Source organism: Natrix helvetica (assembly GCF_964273705.1).
Source record: "Natrix helvetica genome assembly, chromosome: 2".
Taxonomy (NCBI): Eukaryota; Metazoa; Chordata; class Lepidosauria; order Squamata; family Natricidae; genus Natrix; species Natrix helvetica.
In genome coordinates, this window is record NC_138552.1 from 119,082,991 (window position 1) to 119,104,095 (window position 21,105).

Consider the following 21,105-nt stretch of genomic DNA (forward strand, 5'->3'; position numbering starts at 1 on the left):
CACACACACACACACACACACACACACACACACACACACACACACACACACACACACACACACACACACACACACACACACACACACACACACACACACATATATATATATATATATATATATATATATATATATATATATATGCTTTGGGGTTCTAATGGTCTTTCTCCCTATTGCTGATATTTCTAATTAATAGCTTTAGCATGTAGAAATTGGTCTTGGCTTAGGCTGTCCATCGAGGAAAGGCTATTGTCTACCCTGCCACTAGGTAGAAGAAACATTTTTCTTCTACAAATATTTTACATTGCACCTCTGTCTTGTGGAAATTTGGTAAGAAATTTGTTGTTATTTTTAAACGTATAAATCCCTTAGAACAGAGGTGTCAAACTCAATTTCATTGAGGGCCACATCAGGGCTGTAGTTGAGCTTGGGGGACCTGAGGGGCATAGCCAGCTTGATGCCACTCACTGGGTGTGGCCAGCTGGGTAGGCGTGACCAGCTTGGCGCCACTCCCCAAACTGCTAGCATGTTTCCTCCTTGCATTGGGTAGACTGGACCAAAGCCATGCTGGCCCAATGTTTCCTCTTCACATTGGATAGACCGGGGTGAAGCGACGCAGGCTGGCCCCTTACATTTTCCAGGAAGGCCCCAAGAGCCAGATCCGACCAAATCGTGGGCCAAATCCAGCCCATGAGCCTTGAGTTTGACACCCCTGCCTTAGAAGATAAAGTTTATGGCCAGTCTTGTCAAGGATGTGACATTCAGACATCTTACGTTGGTGACATAACATTGTTCCACGTTAACTTAAAAGAATTCTTAAAACTTTTGTGTGATTATTGTATTGTCACTTTTACATCTTCCCTTAGTTCATTAATCATGCTTTATTCCATTGCAGTTGTAAACTGATGTGAATATGGACAGTGAAAGAGAAAGGCAATCATTTTGGAGCATTGAATAAAAAGCCAACTATGCTGGCAGTTAAGGCTTTCAGCAGCAACTTTTACAGCCTATATAGTCTTCTCAGTAATTACAGTCTTACAATAGACACAGATTTCAACAACTTATTAACTTTGATCATTCATCCCAGTAGAGGCTCTGCAAATTGCAAAAAGCAAGATGGACTTGTCTTTTTTTTCTGTCGCCTTCAAAGGACTTAGTTTGTGAACGGGTGGGCTGTAGCCCTGAAACATGTGCTCTATGAAAACTAGACATGAAAAAGTTCTGAAGAATGGATATAAACTGTTCTGGCCTTCCTGAATTCACCCAGAATCTCAAGATATGGGAAGAAGGCAAAGCAACTAGAAAACAGTTATTAAGCCAGGCTCATCAATCTATTCATGATTATATCGAAAGCATTGTTAAACTACTGCTGACTGACTATATTACAAAATAATACATAGAAGCCTAGTGAAGATATATAGAACAAAGCAAATTCTAAAACATGGGTTTAAAAATTCAGCAAACTAAATGAACATAAAAGTGAAGGTGGTATGCTTCAAATAAAACACTCTGACTTTAATTCCCTTGTTTGAAGATACCTTAAATTTAACTGTCAGCTCCGAGGCCTGGAGCTGCCATTCAGGGGAGAAGACTGGGCCAGTTGCCAAGACTCACCGTTCCACCTACACAAACTGAACAAATTCATGCTAACAATCCATGATTAATTGCCAGGTGGTTTTGCTCTGGGTCACAAGGTGATGGGTGTGTGCTTATCTTAATTTCCAGTGTAGCTATAAAAGGTGGTGGGAAGCACAGGGTGGCAGCTCTGACAATTTATTCATTGTCTTAGTGCTTTGTTGGTCAGTTTGTGCCGAAAGAAGAATACAAACTGCATTTCAAATCATTTCTGTGTTTGCCTGGTTTCATTATACCTTCGGAACCTGAGAGTTACTTTATTGGCACTTATTAAGTAAATGCTATCATTCCATTTCCTGTAGTTTGGTTTTCATTGTTTTCTGGACACATCAATTAGTTCATTTATCAGCATGTCCTTGTGAACTTTAGTTCTTCCACTTGCCTCATCAGCACAGAGATTACAGCCAGAAGGAAAATCATTGAGAGTAGCAGAAAGGCTCACACATCCTTTGGACAATGGTAACAAATGCTGAACTTTCCAATTCTTAAACAGAAAATCTATGATCTTCACAGCTATATGTCTAGCATATTAGAATGTCAGGTTCTGTATATGTATGTACACAACCATAGAAGAGTATTTCCTTTCTAGCTCCAGGAGTATACTAATCCTATGATCTTCTGTTATGCACTGAGATAACTATTTTTGTATATTTTATTTATGTGGCATTTCCCAATCTTCTGCCTTGGTCTAGTGACCAGCTGTGTTCAGCCAGTCTCCTGTCATTTTCTTCTTCTTGCACTGGGAAATTATTTGAGGACTGGAAAAGAGCTGATGTAGTTTCCATCTTCAAAAAAAAGAAAAAACAAATGCAAGAGACTATGGACCAGTCAGCCTGACATCAATACTTGGGAAGATCCTGGAAAAGATAATCAAAAAACAGATTTTCAAATATCTAGAAGCAAGGAAAATTATAAACAGAAGCCAACATGGGCTTGCCAAAAACAGATCATGCCAAACAAATCTTATTTTATTCATTGACAAAGTGACTAAATTGTGTACCACCGAAATGCTGTGGAGATAATATATTTGGATTTCAGCAAGGCATTCAACAAAGTAGACCACAACCTACTTCTTGGTAAGCTAGAAAAATATGAGATAAACAGCATTACCACTAGATAGATTTGTAACTGGCTTACAAACTGTACTCAGTGAGCAGTCCTTAATAGTACTACATCTATATGGAGGGAAGTAAGCAATGGGATACCACAGAGTTCTGTCTTAGACCCAGTACTCTTCATTATCTTCATAAACGATTTAGATGAGGAAATAGAAGGGGAACTCATCAAATCTGCAGATGACACTAGACACTAGGATGGACTAGAAGACCGCCAAGATCTCTTTCAACTCTATTCTGTATTCTTACCATCTTTCCATTCCAATAGAAAGTCCCAAGAATAGGAGGTCAACAGCACTGCCAATTTCCACAGGTTCTTTTCACTCCAAAGTAAATATTAAAAGCCCAAATTTGCTAATATTTGCTAGTATTATTGTACAAAATACCAATAAATAGTATCTTCCAAGATGTAAGACAATTACTTTAAAATGTTATAGAGTAGCAGAGCATGCTTTTGAACACTGATCATTATTTGCAGTTGATGTTTCATAACCTACATTAACTATATAAAGATAATAACATTTAAATCCTTTTCATCAAAGCAAAATCCACACTTAGTTATCTTGTAGCATAGATGCAAAGCATCTGTCAGTTCAGCATCATATTGATCATTGGAGGAACGTGATTCTTAAAAAGCTAGCTGGACCATGCAACTAGTTACCTTCATTGAATGAGTAGCCACAAGTTAAAGCACAGTGAACCCCATCAGAAATCACATCAAGACTGAAGAGCATACGTTTATGCTGAACCCAAGAACCCATCCTTGCCATAAACTGTGGACTTGTTTGTTGTTGTTTTTAAAAACCACCTCAAATAGAAAGGGTGTGTGTGTTTCAATCTGATCACAGTTCACATTCTGACACATGGTTTCCTAAAAGAACAAGTAATATGCAGATTTGCATACTGGTAATACTGAAACAGGAGTGATGAATGCTCCTGTGCTGCTTTTGGAAAAATGGGAGTCTGTCACTGACATGAGCTGGTCAGAGTGGATGGTGTCAGTATGCCTTCAAATGACTGTTTTCTGGGTTGTACGAGAAGGAAGCAGGCACTTAAGACACCCTACGTTTTAGCAAAGTATCATTTTTTTCTCCTGAAGATAAAGTTAGGCCTGTTATGTGTTCATGGTAGTCACTTTTTGCAAACACTGTCCGTAATCAGAAAAGTACCCCACCCAGAGTTTTAGCAGCTTGGAGGAGCCTATAAATCCCATACATAAATGAACCTGTATTCTCTGTGAAGGACAGTCCATACATCTAAAATATTGTTCTTTATTGCTATGAGGATTTAACTGTTGCAGAACAAATTTAGGCAGGTAACAACTACTTAAAGCTTATTTTAAAATAATAATAATAGTGTTTTTTTTAGAAATATACCACAGAAACCAGGACCTGTGGCTCTTACTTTAAGAGATAACTATTTGCCTAGCACTCTCCCCAATCGTCACTGTTCTCCTTAAGATTATCACACACCTTCCCCAATCCATGCTGCAACCCCGCACGCCCACGTTGGCACCACCCTTGCACATTCATTCTCACTCCTGTGCACTCCTCCCAGCCCACACAGTACCGCTCAGCAGCCTCTTGCACCCCAGGCAACCTCCCTGACCCAATGTAGCATCTCTCACCTTCCCCCATTACTCTCCCCAACCTAAGTGCCACCTCTTGTACAACCAACCTATGTGCCACCTCCCACACATCTCCCTCCCTCCCCTACTTGCAGCCATTTATCTGCTTGCCACCCTGGGATTTTTTATTTCCTGTCAACTTCCCCATTGACTTTCATTATAGGAAGCTGACAAGGAGCATTGGAAATGACAATCACATGTCTGTGGTAGCATGGCAGTACTGAAGTGACCACAGTTTCACATTTTTGTGAAATATCAATCCCATGAAATCATGGATTTTAGACTCATTCTTTAATTTGGCAGATTTGAGCCAACGATGCCCCATTTTGCCCAATTGAAGGTCAAGCAGACACAAAAGTTTTAGTAGCATATGCATTTATGTTACCCTGTCACGGTGCATAAAATGAACTCCATATTTAGCAATGTGCATCTTGGGATGGTATTTGATTTCAGCAAACCCTTTGATGTTATATTTATTCTTATTTGCCAGCATTTATTAAATAAAAATATAACATTCCAGTTTATTGATTCCTGTTGGCATTTGTCCATTAATCTACAAACTAGGAAACTTGATGTATGTTTCAAATCTGAAAATGGATACATTTTTAGCCTGAGAAATTATGGAGCTTGTAACTTTGATGTTTCAACAATCACAATCATAAAATAGATGAAGAAGGTAAGTATTACAATAACTCCTTTTCAAAGGCAGTCAGTCTCCTGAACCAGTGTGTACCCTAGCACTTTGGTAGTGTTGTGCATTGATCAAAGAAGAGTCCTTAGTATCTCCGTCTTCAGTTCTTAGTATCTCAGGCAATGGAATTGATTAAAAACCTCTGTGTGGTAACTTTAAGGACTACTGTCAACAGAGTCCTGAGCTGAAGAAGCAACAATATGATGTAATAGAAGACAGTCTCCTATGTCCCATTCTTCAGTGAAAATTCTATTCCTGATAGAACAAGTTTTGATGTAGTCATGTATCTGTTTTGTAACGAACTGCAGAAGCTAGATTTGGACCAGTTATACATTTTCTTTATTAAAATACAAGAATATACAAAAGGAAGAGGATTTATGTATGGAAGATGAGAATGTTTTTTTACCTTTACATTGATTTACATTACATATGGTCAAATTGGGGCAAATATGGTTTCTCTATTACTGTCTCTACACGTAGTCCTCAACCTACAACCATAATTGGGACTGGATTTCTGGTCATAAGTTGAGACACCTATGTGATTGGATGTAGTATTATGGCTTTTTTGCAGCAGTTATTAATCAAATCACCACAGTATTTAAGTGATTCTGTGGTTGTAAGTGCGAACCCATTCTTTTTTTTAAAAAAAAGTTTTTTTATTTTTAAACAAAGACAAACAGAACATAAAATATAAAACCCTTAATCAATTGCATATAGCGTGTTGTTTGGTTACAGGCTTTTGTGCATTCTTTCCATAATCACCACTTTCAGTTGTATTTAAAATCACAAATTATCCATCAAATATACATAGATATATTATTACCAATGTACATCATTTGTTCAGTTACAATTGTTATTCCTTCATTTTATTAAAAAATATTCTAGGTATTGGGTTCATATATATATATATACCAACATTCCATTGCATCATTCTTAGTCTATTTAATAATAATATGCATTTATAATATCACCTATATCATTCTATTATTCTTACAGTATAAAAAATTCTCCAACATTTTTCATTTCCATGTGTTTTTTTTCCTAACCACTGATAGAACAAATCCCATACCTTATAAAATTGTTCATCTTCTTGTTCTCTAATTTCAAATGTCAATTTACTCATTTCAGCATGCCATCCCAACAATAAATCATGTCCTTCTACTGTCAGTAATCTAGAATTCCTTAATGTTATCCACTCCTTAATCCACATTAAGCTTGTTGCCTGATGATATAATTGCCAGTTAGGCAGATCTGAACCCATTCTTCTGAATGGGGGGATTTTGCCCGAAACTGGCAAAAAAGGTCACAAATTGCAGTCACATGATCACTACAACCAGTTGTAAAGGCAAGCCAATCGCCAAACCATCAAAATGCAGTAATGTGATCACAGGGAGGGTACGGCATGACATTTTACAATGGCTAAAAGTGCTTTACACACATGTTCTGGGTCCGTCTTAATTTCAAATGGTTAAGTGACCAGTTATAGGTAGTTCACCAATAGCAGTACATTTACTTTTGCTGTCCAACATGTACTGATGGATCATAATGTCTTCTACTTCAGTATCCTCCCCAATGATCCTTTCCCTTCTTGTTTTTTTTAATTATTATTTTTTATTTTTAAACAAACAGACAAACAAGACATATAACATAAAAACATTTTCAGTTACGTACAGTGTGTCGATTGGTTACAAGGCTTTTGTGCATCCTTTCCATAGTCATCATTTCAACTTTATATAAAGTCACATATTGTCAATCAAATATATTTGTATACATTATTATTATAGTACTTCATTTGTTTGACTATCACTATTGTTTCTTCATTTTAAGTGAGGTATTCTAAATATGGGTTCATTTATATAATAATAATTCATTATATCATCTTCAATATATCCAATAATAAACTATTTTTATATCCTATACTAAATCATTCTATTATTTTAGTATTGGTAACATTCTCTAATAATTTTCAATTCCATTTTTTTAAAATCTAACCACTGGTAAAATAAATCTCATATCCTATAAAATTGTTTATCTTCTTGGTCTCTAATTTCATATGTCAACTTACTCGTTTCAGCACATTTCATTCCATTATTCATATCATCGATCTAATATATATGTATACAATTATTATGATTATTAAACATTCATTGAGTATAGCTATTATTACATCCTTTTTATGTGAAGCATACTAAATTTAAAGTAAATTTATATTATGGCATTTCCTTATATCATCCTGTAATCATCCAATGGTATTACATCTTCATATTCTATTCTATATAGAATTGTTTATCTTTTATAAAAAAGCTTTCCAACATCATCTCCATAGTCCTTACTTGCAGTTTATATAAAATTTCATATTATCAATCTAGTATATATAAATGCATTATCATTGTTAATCATTTATTTGGCTATAACTAGTATTACTTTGTCTTATACATAATACTCAAAGTTTAACTTAGTTTAACTTAATTTTATTGTGGCATTTCATTTCATCATCCTGTATCCTTCCAATAGTAGTGCAGTCCAATATCTCTTGCCATTTGTAGAATGTGTATTCTAAGTGTTTTCTTGATAAGTCTTATGTGGACTTCTCTTGGCAACTTGTTCATTGCATATCTTGTAAAGACTCGAAACCCTCCATCTGTTCCTTCCAACAGCTTGCCTTTAGTTATCACTAGTGCTTCTGCCAAAATTACTATCATTGTTTCTGCCAAATTTTCTCCTCTTTCTTCATCTATGTTTTGAAGTCTGAGGTAGAACTCCAGTTCGCTGACCTCTCCTTTCAGTGTTTTACACATATCATTTCCCTCCACTCAGTTTTCTGTCAATATCAACAATTTTCTTACCACCTTGTTCATATTTTTCTGCAATTTTTTGAACTCTGTCCTTAAATTTCATAGTTATTTTGCAAGTATTCTCAACTCTTCCCTCCCTTCTTTCTGCATTTAGTTCTATAATCTCAAGTCTCTTTTCAATTCTCTCTGTGCTTATTAGTACTTTTTTAATTTCTAGCATAATTATTTGCAATGTTAATTCTTTTTCTTCTTCATGTTGTGCCATTTTTCCAGATTGTAAACACTGCCACTAAGACATCCAAGGCTTTTTGCTAGGTTTCAGACAAATTCAATATAATCTTTCAAGTCAAGGCTTTCTCTTTACTCCAAAGAGCACCTGTATAAACAAAATGTGTTTTCCCACTTTCCTTTTCAGTAAGCAAAACCAATAGCCTTGAGATATCAGTTGTTACCAAGCCTCCAGCCTCTAGGTGGCAGTGTTACTTCTTTTCCTCTGTTTTTACCTCTCTTTAAGCTTCAAGCTCAGGAAGAGAAAAAAATGCTTAAAAGTTACGATCCAGACGAGCCTTGAGAAGGAAGAGATTTTTAATCCACAAATACAAAAAATGGGAAAAAATAGAAGAAGGAAAAAAAAAGACCAGTCCAATTTAAAAGTAAGAGGCATTTGTAAAAATTCCATCCATAAAAAGAAACGAAATTAAAGAGAAAAAGATAACACAATAGTTTTAATCCAAACTTGATTCGCCGCTTGCTTTCTTCTGTCTTCGATTTTAATTTAACTCTAAGTCTTTTTGGGTATTCTCTTCTCTAATAGTAAAGTTTATCTCACCATTTCGACACACTCTCTCTCCTGCTCTGCTTCCGTTTCAGGGGTTTGTCCCAACCTTTTGCAGCTTCAATGGCTGCTTCTCTTGTAGCTGGAAAAAAGAGCTTCTCCTGGATCGATCAGGGGCTTTGCAATGCCCCTGAGATCAGCAGGATGTGCCCTTCTCTATCACCATCTCTACAGGACGGTTTAGGTCCAAAAGGACCGTCCAGCAGCAGAGATATCGACAGCAATCCTGGAGCTCCAAGATTGCATGTCGTGTCGACGTCAGCCCCACCTTCCCCTTTCCCTTCTTGTTTTGATTGCTTGCTTTCAATATCTAGTTACCAAGTGATGAGAGGATGGTCCCTATTTATTTAAACAAACTTTGGCTATCAAGGTCACCAGATGATCTATGACCGGGCTGTCAAACTCTATTTTATTGAGGGCCGCATCAGGGTTGTGTTTGACCTGGGAGAGGGGGCAGGGGTACATGACCATGGAACATGGCAGCTTGATGTCACTTGTGTTGGGGTGCCTGTGGTGGTCCGAATGCTCAGCAAGCGAAAATGGGCCCCCAAGCTCATTTTCTGCAACCCTCTACCAGTGAAAACAGCTTGGGAGGGCTGCCCGTGACCCTCCCGAGCTCTATTTTTGCTGGCACAGGCACCACGGGCTGGTCCTTTGATGTTTCCAGGGTAGCCCCGCAGTCTAAGCACCCCGCGAGCTGGAGCCAGCCCCTGGGCTTTGAGTTTGACACCCCTGATCTATGATTTCAACTCCCTTAAAAATAAATTATACGTACAAAACCAGATAAAAGCAAGTTCTGCTGCCCCGTCTTAATTCTGATGGGGTCATAGGCTATAGGCAAGATCATTCCTCTTAATTGTCTTCTTTAACAAGGCTTACTTTTCCTGTCAGGTAGGCAGGAGAATAGGTTTGATATAAAATGCCCCCTCTGCAGAAAGCTTTTTATGTAATGAATCATCACATGGTGCATTAAGCGAGTTGTTCTGAAAAGCATTTTCACAAAACAATGGTGATTTTGTTGGTCCAGAAATATTTATTTCCTTATTCCAAAGATTAATCTGCTGGGAGTTTCCGCCCAGTTCAGAAGAAAGGCAATGTAAGGCAAAGCAAGGTACAGATCATATGTATACTCCTATCCTTCTCTCCCACCAACTATGTATTCATGACACTTTCTAAGTATGTAATCAGATGAATTTGAATTTGGAGGGGAAATGCTTGATTTCAAATTCAAATAGCCAGAAACTATTTGAGATACAATATGAATTTTAATGTATACTGTTAATTCAATATATTAAGGCAAATACATGATACTACCTTATGAAATAAAATCTCATATTTTATACCAATACTTACACAAATACAATACTTCAATGTTGAGTTTAAAGTCTAAAAGTGTTATATGTGGAATGTGTGAATTTTCATATACTTTCCCAGTTCCATTCCCCCACCCCCTTGGACATCTCTTTTCTGAGACCAACTGGCTTTCTCAAGAGCAGACTGACCCAAATAAAATGTACTGTACTAAATATGATGGTCACCATGAACAGTCCCTTCATATCTTCTGCTTCTGGGGCAAAAAGTGCTTCTCACACATAAGCCATTACCCTAACGAGAGCTTTTCACTTGCGCTTTGAAGTAGTGCCTTTGTTCCTGCTGTATTCTGCGAAGCATTATCTGGGATCAATGTATTATCTGGGTATTATTCTTCCTCAGGTTAAGAGTCCTCTATGGATAACAAACCCTTTAATTAAAGCAACCATACAGTTTCCTGCTTCCCATTTCCCTTTCCTGCACACAAAGTAACTCTAGTTGAGCATAAAACCTAGAGGTCACCAGCCAGGGCTTTTTGTGGCATCACAGCCAAAGCACTTGAGACCCATTAACAACAATGTAGAAATCCCTGAATATCTTCTTGAAAGGATGAAGATGTTGGATGATGATTCTATCTTCTATAGAGCTTGAGAAATAGGAAGCAGGTGCCTCAAACATAGGAAGTATTAGAAAGAAATTTATGAAAGCACAACTCTGTGTTTCCCCTGACCCCACAAGTTGTCACTGAAGTATAAGTTGCAACTGATACAACTAATAACGAATGTTGGAAGTATTAGTATCAGCACATTTGGAGAATTTGAGGGGAAAATACTGATTAAAAATAAGTTTTAATCTTTTGAATTTACTAGGTTGTCTTATTGAAACAATTCTCAACATTTATCCCATCCTGTGCAACATAGATATAATAAAGTCTATCATATAGGTGTGAAGTTCCCAGAAGATGACCTAATTAATGTACAAGTCTCGAGACAAAGTTCAAAAGAAATCCATTCATTTATTAGGATCAACAATCTGGTGTGTACTCCTGTGGAGCCAAAACTGCTTCACCTTAATTGCGTTTGAATTTTACCCCTCTATCTCCTCCTTTCTTTCATGCGTCATAGATCATATTCACAAACTAGGTTGTAGAAATATGAGATCCAACTCTGGCCGAAGTTATGCATGGAATCCTCTCTCGAATGCCAACCTGATAATAGTCATGGCAATACTTTACAAGTTGACATCCAGCTCCCCTCATTTCCCAAAAGTGACCTGTGTAAAACAAAGCAATTTGAGTACAGATGTACAATTTAGGGATGCGTTCCTCCCCCAGGCTTGCTTGGATTTTCTGCATGGAATTTTGCTATAAGGTGATCAGCCTGGATATTCCTACTTTTTACCCAAGATGCCTCTGATAAGGGTAGCCCTTCCACTTGATTAAGTATTGGAGTTGTCTCCTGTGCCACCTCGAATCAAGGACTCGACCTTCATAATGTGTTTCGCTCCCTATGACCACAGGGCCTGGGGGCTCCTGTGGTAGTGGTCTCAGAGTGGATCCGATCATGGTTTGTTTGTTTTTTGTAAAAAAAAAATTATTGGCTTTAAAACATTTATGGGAAAAGGGTAATAGGGTACATAGAAAATTTTGGTAGCTCCCATGTTAGTAGTAGAAATCCCCCCAGTTCTCACGCTTCTACAATTTTAAAAATAACATGTAAAGGATAAGCACATACAGAGTTCTTACATTATATCAGCCATATGTTCAATCCTCTCTTTCTTTGTCACTTTCTAGAATATCAACAATTACAATAATATTTCAAATATATTTATTTTTGTGACCTGAGCCTTTGCGATATTGCTCCCTCCTCCCTGTCCCCAGGTGGAGCCACAGCCCCCCCCCTTCCCCCACCCTGTCTTCTAAATTACTGTCTTTTCCCCCACCTCCACTATCTTCATCCTCTGGGAGAGAAAAATGTTTTTTAATAAGAGCCTCTGCCTCATCCACTGTCTTAATTCTGATACGGCTTCCCTCCCAGAAAATCAGCATTCCTTCTGGCAATAGCCATCTAAACCAAATTCCACTATTATATAGTTTCTTTGATATGGAAGAATATTTCCTCCTTTTCATGGGTTTTAAGAGGCTACTATGAAACGCCTGGATGTATCTTCCCCAGCAATCGAGGCAGTTTCAATTGCACTGTGACTGGGTTGATGATCTTTACTATTGGGAATGGTCCCATAAACCTTGGCCCCAGTTTCTTGCTAGGCAGTTTTATTCTCAAATATTTTGTGGAGAGGTAAACCTTCTCTCCCACCCGGAACGGCCGTTGCGAAGCACTGTGTTTATCTGCCTGTTTCTTATAAGTTTGTGCTGCTTTAGCCAGTGCTTTTTTGACAGTCCATACCGCTCACACGGTGTGAGTCCTGTACTACTGTGAACAGCATTATTGTATGCAACCTCAGCAAAAGATAAAAGGTCTGCCCAATTGGACTGCTGATAGTTCACGTAGCACCTCAGGTACTGCTCTACCATGGCGTTCAGTCTCTCTGCTGCCCCATTGTTGCTCAGATGAAAAGCTGAACTAAGACCCTGAGATGACCCAATGGACCGCAGGAACTCCCTCCAGAACTTAGCCGTGAACTGGACCCCTCTGTCTGAAATAATTTTTCGAGGTACTCCATGCAGTCGGTAGATATGCTTCACGAACAGTTTATCCAGCTTGTGAGCTGAGGGTAGTCCGCTGCAGAGTATGAAGTGTGCCTGTTTGGAGAATAGGTCTATTACAGTCCAAATCACTGTGTTTCCCCCACTTTTTATGGCAACTCTACTATAAAGTCCATTGCGATCTCCTCCCATGGCCTCGTTGGCTCTGCTACTGTTTGCAGCAGTCCTGGGGAGTTTCCTAGTCATCTTTCCATCGTGAGGGTCGGGAATTAAGAGCAGCGACCACCCTGGCTTTCCATAGAGCCTTAATTGGCCCTCCAGGGTGGTCAAACAGCCAGGAGAGATGAGGAGATAGCCCCAGCTGCAGCCGAAATGAGAGTTGGAGGTGGAGTCGGTATTGGAGCTTCAGCTGGAGGTCGGCGATGGCGGCAACGGCGACTGCGGAGGTAGAGGCAGGACGAACGGGTGGCGGCGGCGGCGGCATCCCAGCGACCCGGGCGGCGTGACGACGGCATCGGCGATGCTAGCAAGGCCAAATTGGAGGGTGAGGACCGTTGGAAGGCCGTTCGGGGGTTGCATGAGGCTCGAGACGCTGGAGGCCGAAAGAAGGCCTGCGGGAGAGCCGTAGGCCGGCTGGAGCAGCGCTCGGGCCAGGACTAACAGCAGGGGGGGGCGCTGAAGCAGGGGGAGGCAGGCTACGATGGGTCTAGTCCTTAAAGATCTATGCTGGAGCCTGGCAGAAGGAGGGAGACCTGTGGCACCAGGGGCACGACGGGTCTTTGCCCAGGAGACTGGCAGGAGGCTTCCATCGGCAGGAGGTTTAGTGCCAGGAAGAGAAAGGATTTATCAACCCCTGCCATCTGCCATCTACCTGCCATGGCTATCTATAACTACCTGCCCACTTGTTATTTTGACTATCTATAACCACTGACTACTGTGCGTGCCTGCGTGACTACCCCCCACCATCTTTCACCTGTTTACCATCGAATTTACCATCAATTTTACCATCAAACTTCATCAAATATCTACTTAGACTGTCTGCCCACCCACACCACAGATTGCCTCCTGGCCTCCACCATTTACCATCTACTTTCCACCTATTCACTATCTATCTACCATCCACTTATCATCCACGTACTGACTTACCATCTGATGTGGAACCTGGCTTGCTGACTCAATTTAACATCTACAGCACCCTGGCCCTTGCTGCAGCTCCCCCCAGTATATACTCGAGGTCAGACTTGCTCCTGCTGCAGGAGTCCCCCCTCTCGCAGACATGGCCCTTTCCCCTTTCAAGGGCCCACCTTAATGACGGGTTTGTTAACCCCGAGAGGTGGAGGAAGCGAAGACTTAGGGGTTTTTTAACCAGATGTTTTTTATCCATTTTAGGGGGATCCAGGGTGGGTGGGAGGGATAATCAGGCCAGGAGGGGGACTTTTGCCAGGTGAACAGGTGAGGTCAAGGGGGAAGTGAGCGGAGTGGGGGGGAAGGGAAAATGACATTCCTATAGAGGGTTGTTTTATTCCAACGGTCGTGGGGAGGGGTGGGTGCGAGGACGGAAGAAAATCTCGCAGTTGGTTGGGAGACCGTGGCTGCTGGACACGCCCGGTCGCTCGTACCAACCCCCGCAGCCAAGGTGGCCAGGGCCTACAGAGCCAGGGCCTGAGGCTGATGCTCTGCAATGCAAGGTCCGCTGTTAACAAGGCCCCAATCATTAATGAGTTGATCTCAGAGGGGGAGCCGGACCTTGCAGGGATAACGGAGACCTGGTTGGGCCACAAGGGTGGTTTACCTCTCGTGGAGATGTGCCCACCAGGCTACCGTGCATTCCATCAGCCACGGGCCCTGGGTAAGTGGTGGGGTGGCGGTAATTATACGGGAGAGTCTGGAACCGAGAGAGTTCACTGTGCCGCAGATATCCGGTTGTGAGTCCCTTGGTGTGAAATGGGGCCCCGGGAGGCAGTTGAGCTTACTGATTGTATACTTGGCTCCTCGCTATACATCAGCGGCCCTACCTGAGCTCCTTGAGCTGATCGCGGAGACGGCGGTTGATACCCCCAAAGTTGTGGTTATGGGGGATTTCAACCTGCCGTCGACGGGTGAAGCATCCGAGGTGGCTCGGGAGTTCATGGCTTCCATGACAGCCATGGACCTGACCCAATTAATTCAGGGCCCCACACACGAAGGTGGGCACACACTGGACCTTGTTTTTGTCTCTGGACAGTGGACGAGTAATCTGGGAATAGGGGATTTGGTTATTACACCCCTGTCATGGTCAGATCACTCATTTCTCTGGCTCGACTTCCCCGGCGCTAACCCCCACCGTGGGGAGGTGGAACCTGACTGTCCCAGATGGTTCCGCCCCAGGCGACTAATGGAACCTGATAGGTTCCAGATGGAGCTTGGGCCACTTCCTGTAGCCCTGACCCACTCCCGGACGGAGGACCTAGTGGCTGCTTGGAATAGGGCGGCTGCTGGGGCCTTGGACCAGGTAGTGCCTTTGCGGCCTTTCCTGCGGCAACGAACCACCCTGGCTCCTTGGTTTACCGAGGAGCTGAGGGTGATGAAACGCCACAAGAGACGCCTAGAAAGCAGGTGGAGGTCCTCACGCTCCGAATCTGACCAAACACAGGTAAGATCCTATTTACGGACCTACCTTGTGGCACTGAGAGCGGCAAAACGTAGACACTGTGCCGCTCTTATTGCGTCTGCAGATAACCGCCCTGCCGCCCTGTTTCGGGTGACCCGCTCCCTCTTATCACAGAGGCCGCGGGAAGCCCCTTTGCAGGGTAGAGCAGAGGAGTTTGGGGAATATCTGCAGGACAAAATCGCTCAGATCCGGAGTGGATGGGCCCCCTTCAGTGGCCCAGGGGAGACGTCGGAAGCAAGTCTTGAGGCACCACGCTGGGAGGAGTTTGACTCTGTTGCACCTGAGGATTTGGACAGGTTACGTGGGCGACTGTGAGCCACTACATGTTTATTGGACCCGTGTCCCTCCTGGCTTGTACTGACATCCTGGGAGGTTACACGAGGCTGGCTCCTGGGTCTTGTGAACGCTTCATTGGGTGAGGGGTCCTTACCGGCCGCCTTGAAGGAGGCGGTGGTGAGGCCCTTACTCAAGAGGCCTTCCCTGGACCCGGCGGAGCTAGCTAATTATCGTCCCGTCTCCAACCTTCCCTTCTTAGCGAAGGTTGTAGAGAGTGTGGTGGCACAACAGTTCCTACGTCACCTGGAGGAAACCGACTATCTAGACCCGCGCCAATCTGGTTTCCGGCCCGGTCACAGCACGGAGACGGCCTTGGTCGCGTTGGTGGATGATCTCTGGAGGGCCAGAGATAGGGGTTGTTCCTCTATCCTGGTCCTATTAGACCTATTAGCGGCTTTTGATACCATCGACCATGGTATCCTTTTGCGCCGGCTGGAGGGGGTGGGAGTAGGGGGCACCGTTTTGCAGTGGTTCTGCTCCTACCTCTCCGACCGGACGCAATGTGTATTGGCAGGGGAGCAGAGGTTGACCCTGAGGCCACTCATTTGTGGGGTGCCGCAGGGGTCGGTCCTCTCGCCCCTCCTGTTCAACACATACATGAAGCCGCTGGGTGAGATCATCCGTGGTTTTGGGGTTGGATACCATCTGTACGCTGATGACACACAGCTGTACATTTCCACCCCAAACCACCCCAACGAGGCCGTCAAAATGATGTCCCGGTGCTTGGAAGCCGTTCGGGTCTGGATGGTGGACAACAGACTCAGACTCAACCCCTCCAAGACTGAGTGACTGTGGCTACCGGCGCCCTGGTTCAACCAGTGGATTCCATCGCTGGCCATAGGGGGCGAACAACTGCCCCCCGTGGAACGGGCGCACAATTTGGGCGTCCTTCTTGATGCCCGGCTGTCGATGGATGACCATGTGGCAGCCGTGGCAAGGGGGGCGTTCCACCAGGTTCGCGTGGTGCGCCAATTGCACCCCCTATTGGATCGGGACGCCTTACGCACGGTCACTCATGCGCTGGTGATGTCTCGCCTGGACTACTGCAACGCGCTCTACATGGGGCTCCCCTTGAGATGCACCCGAAGACTACAGCTAGTTCAGAATGCGGCCGCACGGGCCATCATGGGAGGGACAAGATACTCCCATATAACACCACTCCTGCGCGAGCTGCACTGGCTGCCTGTGGTTTTTCGGGTGCGTTTCAAGGTGTTGGTTACTATCTTCAAAGCGCTCCATGGCACGGGACCTAGTTACCTGCGGGATCGCATCTCACCTCATACATCCCTGCGACCAATCTGCTCTCACAGGGAGGGACTCCTCCGGGTGCCGTCCACTAAGCAGTGTCAACGGGCTGCACCCATGAGCAGAGCCTTCTCTGTGATGGGCCCAATCCTCTGGAATGACCTCCCCCCCCCCCCGATATTAGAACTACCACCGACCTCCGCTCCTTCCGACAGAAGCTTAAGACCCACCTGTTCCAATTAGCTGGCTTAACTGATTTATAGTCCCATTTTAACCTCCTGGCAAACATCTTATTGGGTAGTTTTTAAGGGTATTTTAATGTTTATTTGTATTTTATTTTAAATATTGTACAGTCCACATCCTACCTCCTCCGTGTACCTATTTGTATATTTAATGTATAGCTATATTTTGTATTCATACTGTTTTAATATGACTGTACACCGCCCTGAGTCCTGTTTAGGAAAGGGTGCGGTTTATAAATTAAAGTTTATTATTATTTATTATTATCTTTTCATTGTGGCGCAGATGGTGCAACTTTTCACGTAACTTATCCTCGTCTTTATGCCAGGCTACCAGAATTGCCTTCGGGCTAAGTGTAAAGTCTTTAGGAACCCGAAGTGGCCTGCCGGTTTTGTGTCGTGGCTCCTCTGGAGAAAGGGTACGTAGGGATTCTGGGACATAGAGTTTCGTCCCCATCCATGCAAGGTCATCTCTTTTTGTCAAGATGTGTTGTTGTTTTGGAAGGGGTCTGCTAGAAGTTCGGTTTTTAGCCTCATAGTTAGGTCGCTTGCAGGTTGGTTTTGCCGGTCACAGCATTGCTGCCTGGTGGTCACTTGGCCAGCTGTTTGAGTAGAGGGAATGATGGTGTCCACTACGTGCTCCCATTCGCATTTGTACTGAGGCATGCGGGAGAGGGCGTCAGCTAGAAAGTTTCTCTCCCCTGTGCTTTAATACAAAATCAAAATGGTTGAAGTATTGAGCCCATCGGACTTGTTTAGGTGATAGTTTCCGTGGGGTCCTTAGCGCCTCCAGACTGGAGTGGTCACTCCAGACTTCGAACATTTTCTGGTCCCCTTCCAACAGGTGTCTCCAGGTTAGCAGTGCCCATCTCACTGCGTTAGCCTCCTTTTCCCACGCTGCCCATCATCTCTGTGTGTCTGTGATCTTGCAGGAGGTGTAGGCGCAGGGTTGTAAGTTTCCTTGGTTGTTTCTTTGGAGTAGCAGTGCTCCCACTGCCATGTCGCTGGCATCTGCCTGGATCACGAAGGGTTGCTCAGGATCAGGATGCTTCAGCACCGGCTCCTTTGCAAACATTTATTTTAGTGTTTCGAATGCCTCTTGGCAGGTTAGGTCCCACTGTAGGGGTTGTCCCAGACAAAGTTTCGTTCCTGGGCTCCCTGTCTTCAAGAGGGCTTTTAGGGCATAGGAAATTTTTGCAAAGGAGGGGATGAATTGTCTGTAAAAGTTCGCGAACCCTAGGAATCTTTGTAGTTATCTGCGGGTGCGAGGGAGTTGCAGCCTAAGACGGCTTGTACTTTGTCTGGGTCCATCTCTATTCCCTTATTTGACACTCGGTAACCCAGATAGTTTAACCGTGCACGGTGGAATTCACATTTTGATACCTTGACGTACAGGTTGGCTGCCAGAAGTTTTTTCAGTACTTGGCTGACCAGGGGTACGTGGTCATCCATGGCCTCAGTGTAGATAAGGATGTCATCCAGGTAGATGACCCCCTTGTAGAGGTGCTCGTGTAGCACCTCGTTTATTCACTTCATGAATACCGCTGGGGGTGCCCTGCAGTCCGAAAGGCATCACTTTGAATTGAAAGCTCCCTAGAGGGCAGGTCAACAGTTCTTTCCACTCGTCTCCCTCTCTGATATGTACTCAGTAGTATGCTTCTGTGAGGTCTAGTTTGGTGAAGACTTTCCCTTGGCCAGATGAGATAGCATGTCCATGAGTGGGAGGGGGTATAGGTTGCGTACAGACACCCCATTTATCCCTCGAAAGTCCACATACAATCTCATAGTTCCATCTTTTTTCTCCTTGAAGAGGACTGGTGCCACGATCCGTGGCTTGGCTGGCTCATTGAACCCCCTTGCTAGGTTTTTGTCTATGTAATTGCGCATCTCTTGCATTTCCCGGGGCGTCATGGCATACAGTTTGCCCCGGGGATGATTTCGATGGCACAGTCTGTCTCATGGTGAGCAGGTAGAACATCGCACTCGGCCTCGCTGAATACCTCTGCAAGGTCCTGATATTCCATTGGAATCAGTTCGGCCTCTGAGGTTTTGTTGGATGTCATTGCCAGTTCTTTTTTTTTTTTATAAACAAAGTTTTATTGGTTTTTTTTAGGAAATAAAAAAGGAAAGGGGTAATGGAAAGGTTACAAATTTTGGCAGTTGCAGTGTGCGGCAGGTGTCCCCTCCCTCCATACTCATAGTATACATTTACAGAAAATTCAATACTAAACAACAATATATAGTCAGCATGTAAATTCAGTTAATGATTTCAATCAATTTATATCAAGCAGATTTTCTTACTCATTTTTGTGATCTGAGTCTTCTCGGTATTGCCCCTTCTCTCCCCACCAGCAGAGCTCCGGCCCCTCCCATGTCCTGTGTGTCTGTTGTGAGATCATCTGATTTATCTAGGAGTGCTTTATTTTTTTCCATAAAGGCCTGCGCCTCTATGGGTGTATTAATTCTAACTCTTGTGTCCTCCCAGAATATTAACATACCTTCAGGCATCAGCCATCTGAACCAGACCCCCTTCTGGTAAAGTTTCTTCGCTAATTGCGAATAATTTTTCCTTTTCTCCCTCACTTTCTTGGGGATCTGTTTCAGAATGGTTATTTCCCTATCTTGGTATTTCAAAACTTGCCCCCTTTGTGCACTCAGAATTTCATCTCTTGTGGTTTTTCTGAGAAATTTAATGTGTACCTCCCTGGGTACATTGTGTGTTCTAGCATATGCATATAGCATTTATGAGTTCATAATAGCATTAATGAGTTCATAATGAGTTCATATAGCATTTATGAGTTCACTCTATAAACCAAATCTAGTTCCCACCCCATCTGTTGTTTCTTTTTCTGAATGTATTCAGCCAAAATGCTTGTCATAGTGTCCCTTATGTCTTCATCATCTGTCTCTACCACATTTTGAAATCTAAGATAAAAGGACATTCTCTCAAATTCTGTTTTCATCTGTTGGGTCTCAAGTTCTTTGTTCCCCTTCTGCACCCCTTCCATCTCCCCACTCATCTCAGCCATCCCCCCCTCCAAAAGATCCAGTCTCTGTGAGTTTTTACCGATCTGGTCCTGGTTCTCTTTAATTTCTTCTTTCATCTCTTTTAATTGTCTTTTAATCTCCTTTTGTCCCTGTAGAATTTGTCTTTTGTCTTTTTTTTAAATTTAAAATTTTTATTGTATATTGGGTTTTTATTATTGGGGTATGTTAATGGTTTTAATTGTCTAAATGTTGTAATCTATTACCTCCTCCGTGCATGTATGTCTTTGTATATATGTATGTTTATATATGTCCTAGTGTACGCCGCCCCGAGTCCTGTCTGGAAAGGGAGCGGCTAATAAATTCAAATTTATTATTATTATTATTATTATTATTATTATTATTATTATTATTATTATTATTATTATTATTATTATTATTGAAACATTTGTTGGAATTCAGTCTCAGTAGTTTTAGGCTGCATCAGAGATGTTATCGTTGATTGTGTACTGGGACTGGATGTTGTAGATGTCGGGGCAGAGGCAGCAAAGCCAGGCTTCCCAGGAGGTGGTTTTTTACATGACATTATATATACAATAAAGAGTTCAGTCAATGCAGAGAATGATCAGTCAGAGAGGTAGAACCGCCAAGAGAGTTCAGGAGACTAAATGTCCAGGCAGAAGGAGGTTTTTCTAGTCACACTGGCAATAGAGTAAATTTTTTCACTCCAGGGAATCCAAAAAGTCACAATCAACAAGAGATTTATCTGAGTAGCACGGAGACAAAGACCGGAAGCCTGAAGTTTTATAGGTGGAGTCAGTTTTCACTGTTTATAGAGACAACGGAAGTGTGCCATCTTGCCCTGCCAGCTTCGGGTTTAGGAGGCATAACAAAAGTTTCAAAGTTTCCAAAGTTTCCAGATCATCATTCCATTGTAAGGTTAAATCCGAAATTCGCCTTTGCTATGAGCGTGGCA

General features: G+C 42.7%; 1 protein-coding gene across 2 annotated transcripts in view; it reads left to right on the forward strand.

The window, feature by feature from the left end:
• Positions 1–21,105, forward strand: part of MLPH (melanophilin) — a 153,189-nt gene that overhangs the window by 98,662 nt on the left and 33,422 nt on the right. Inside the window, exon 12 of one of the 2 annotated variants that reach the window (XM_081941282.1) lies at positions 8,378–8,750. The exons of the other annotated variant lie outside the window; for it this stretch is intronic. Within the exon in view, the coding sequence (XP_081797408.1) occupies positions 8,378–8,434 (57 nt within the window). The 3' untranslated portion in view covers positions 8,435–8,750. Of the gene's footprint in view, positions 1–8,377; positions 8,751–21,105 lie in introns of those variants that run through there. 2 annotated transcript variants of the gene reach the window in all.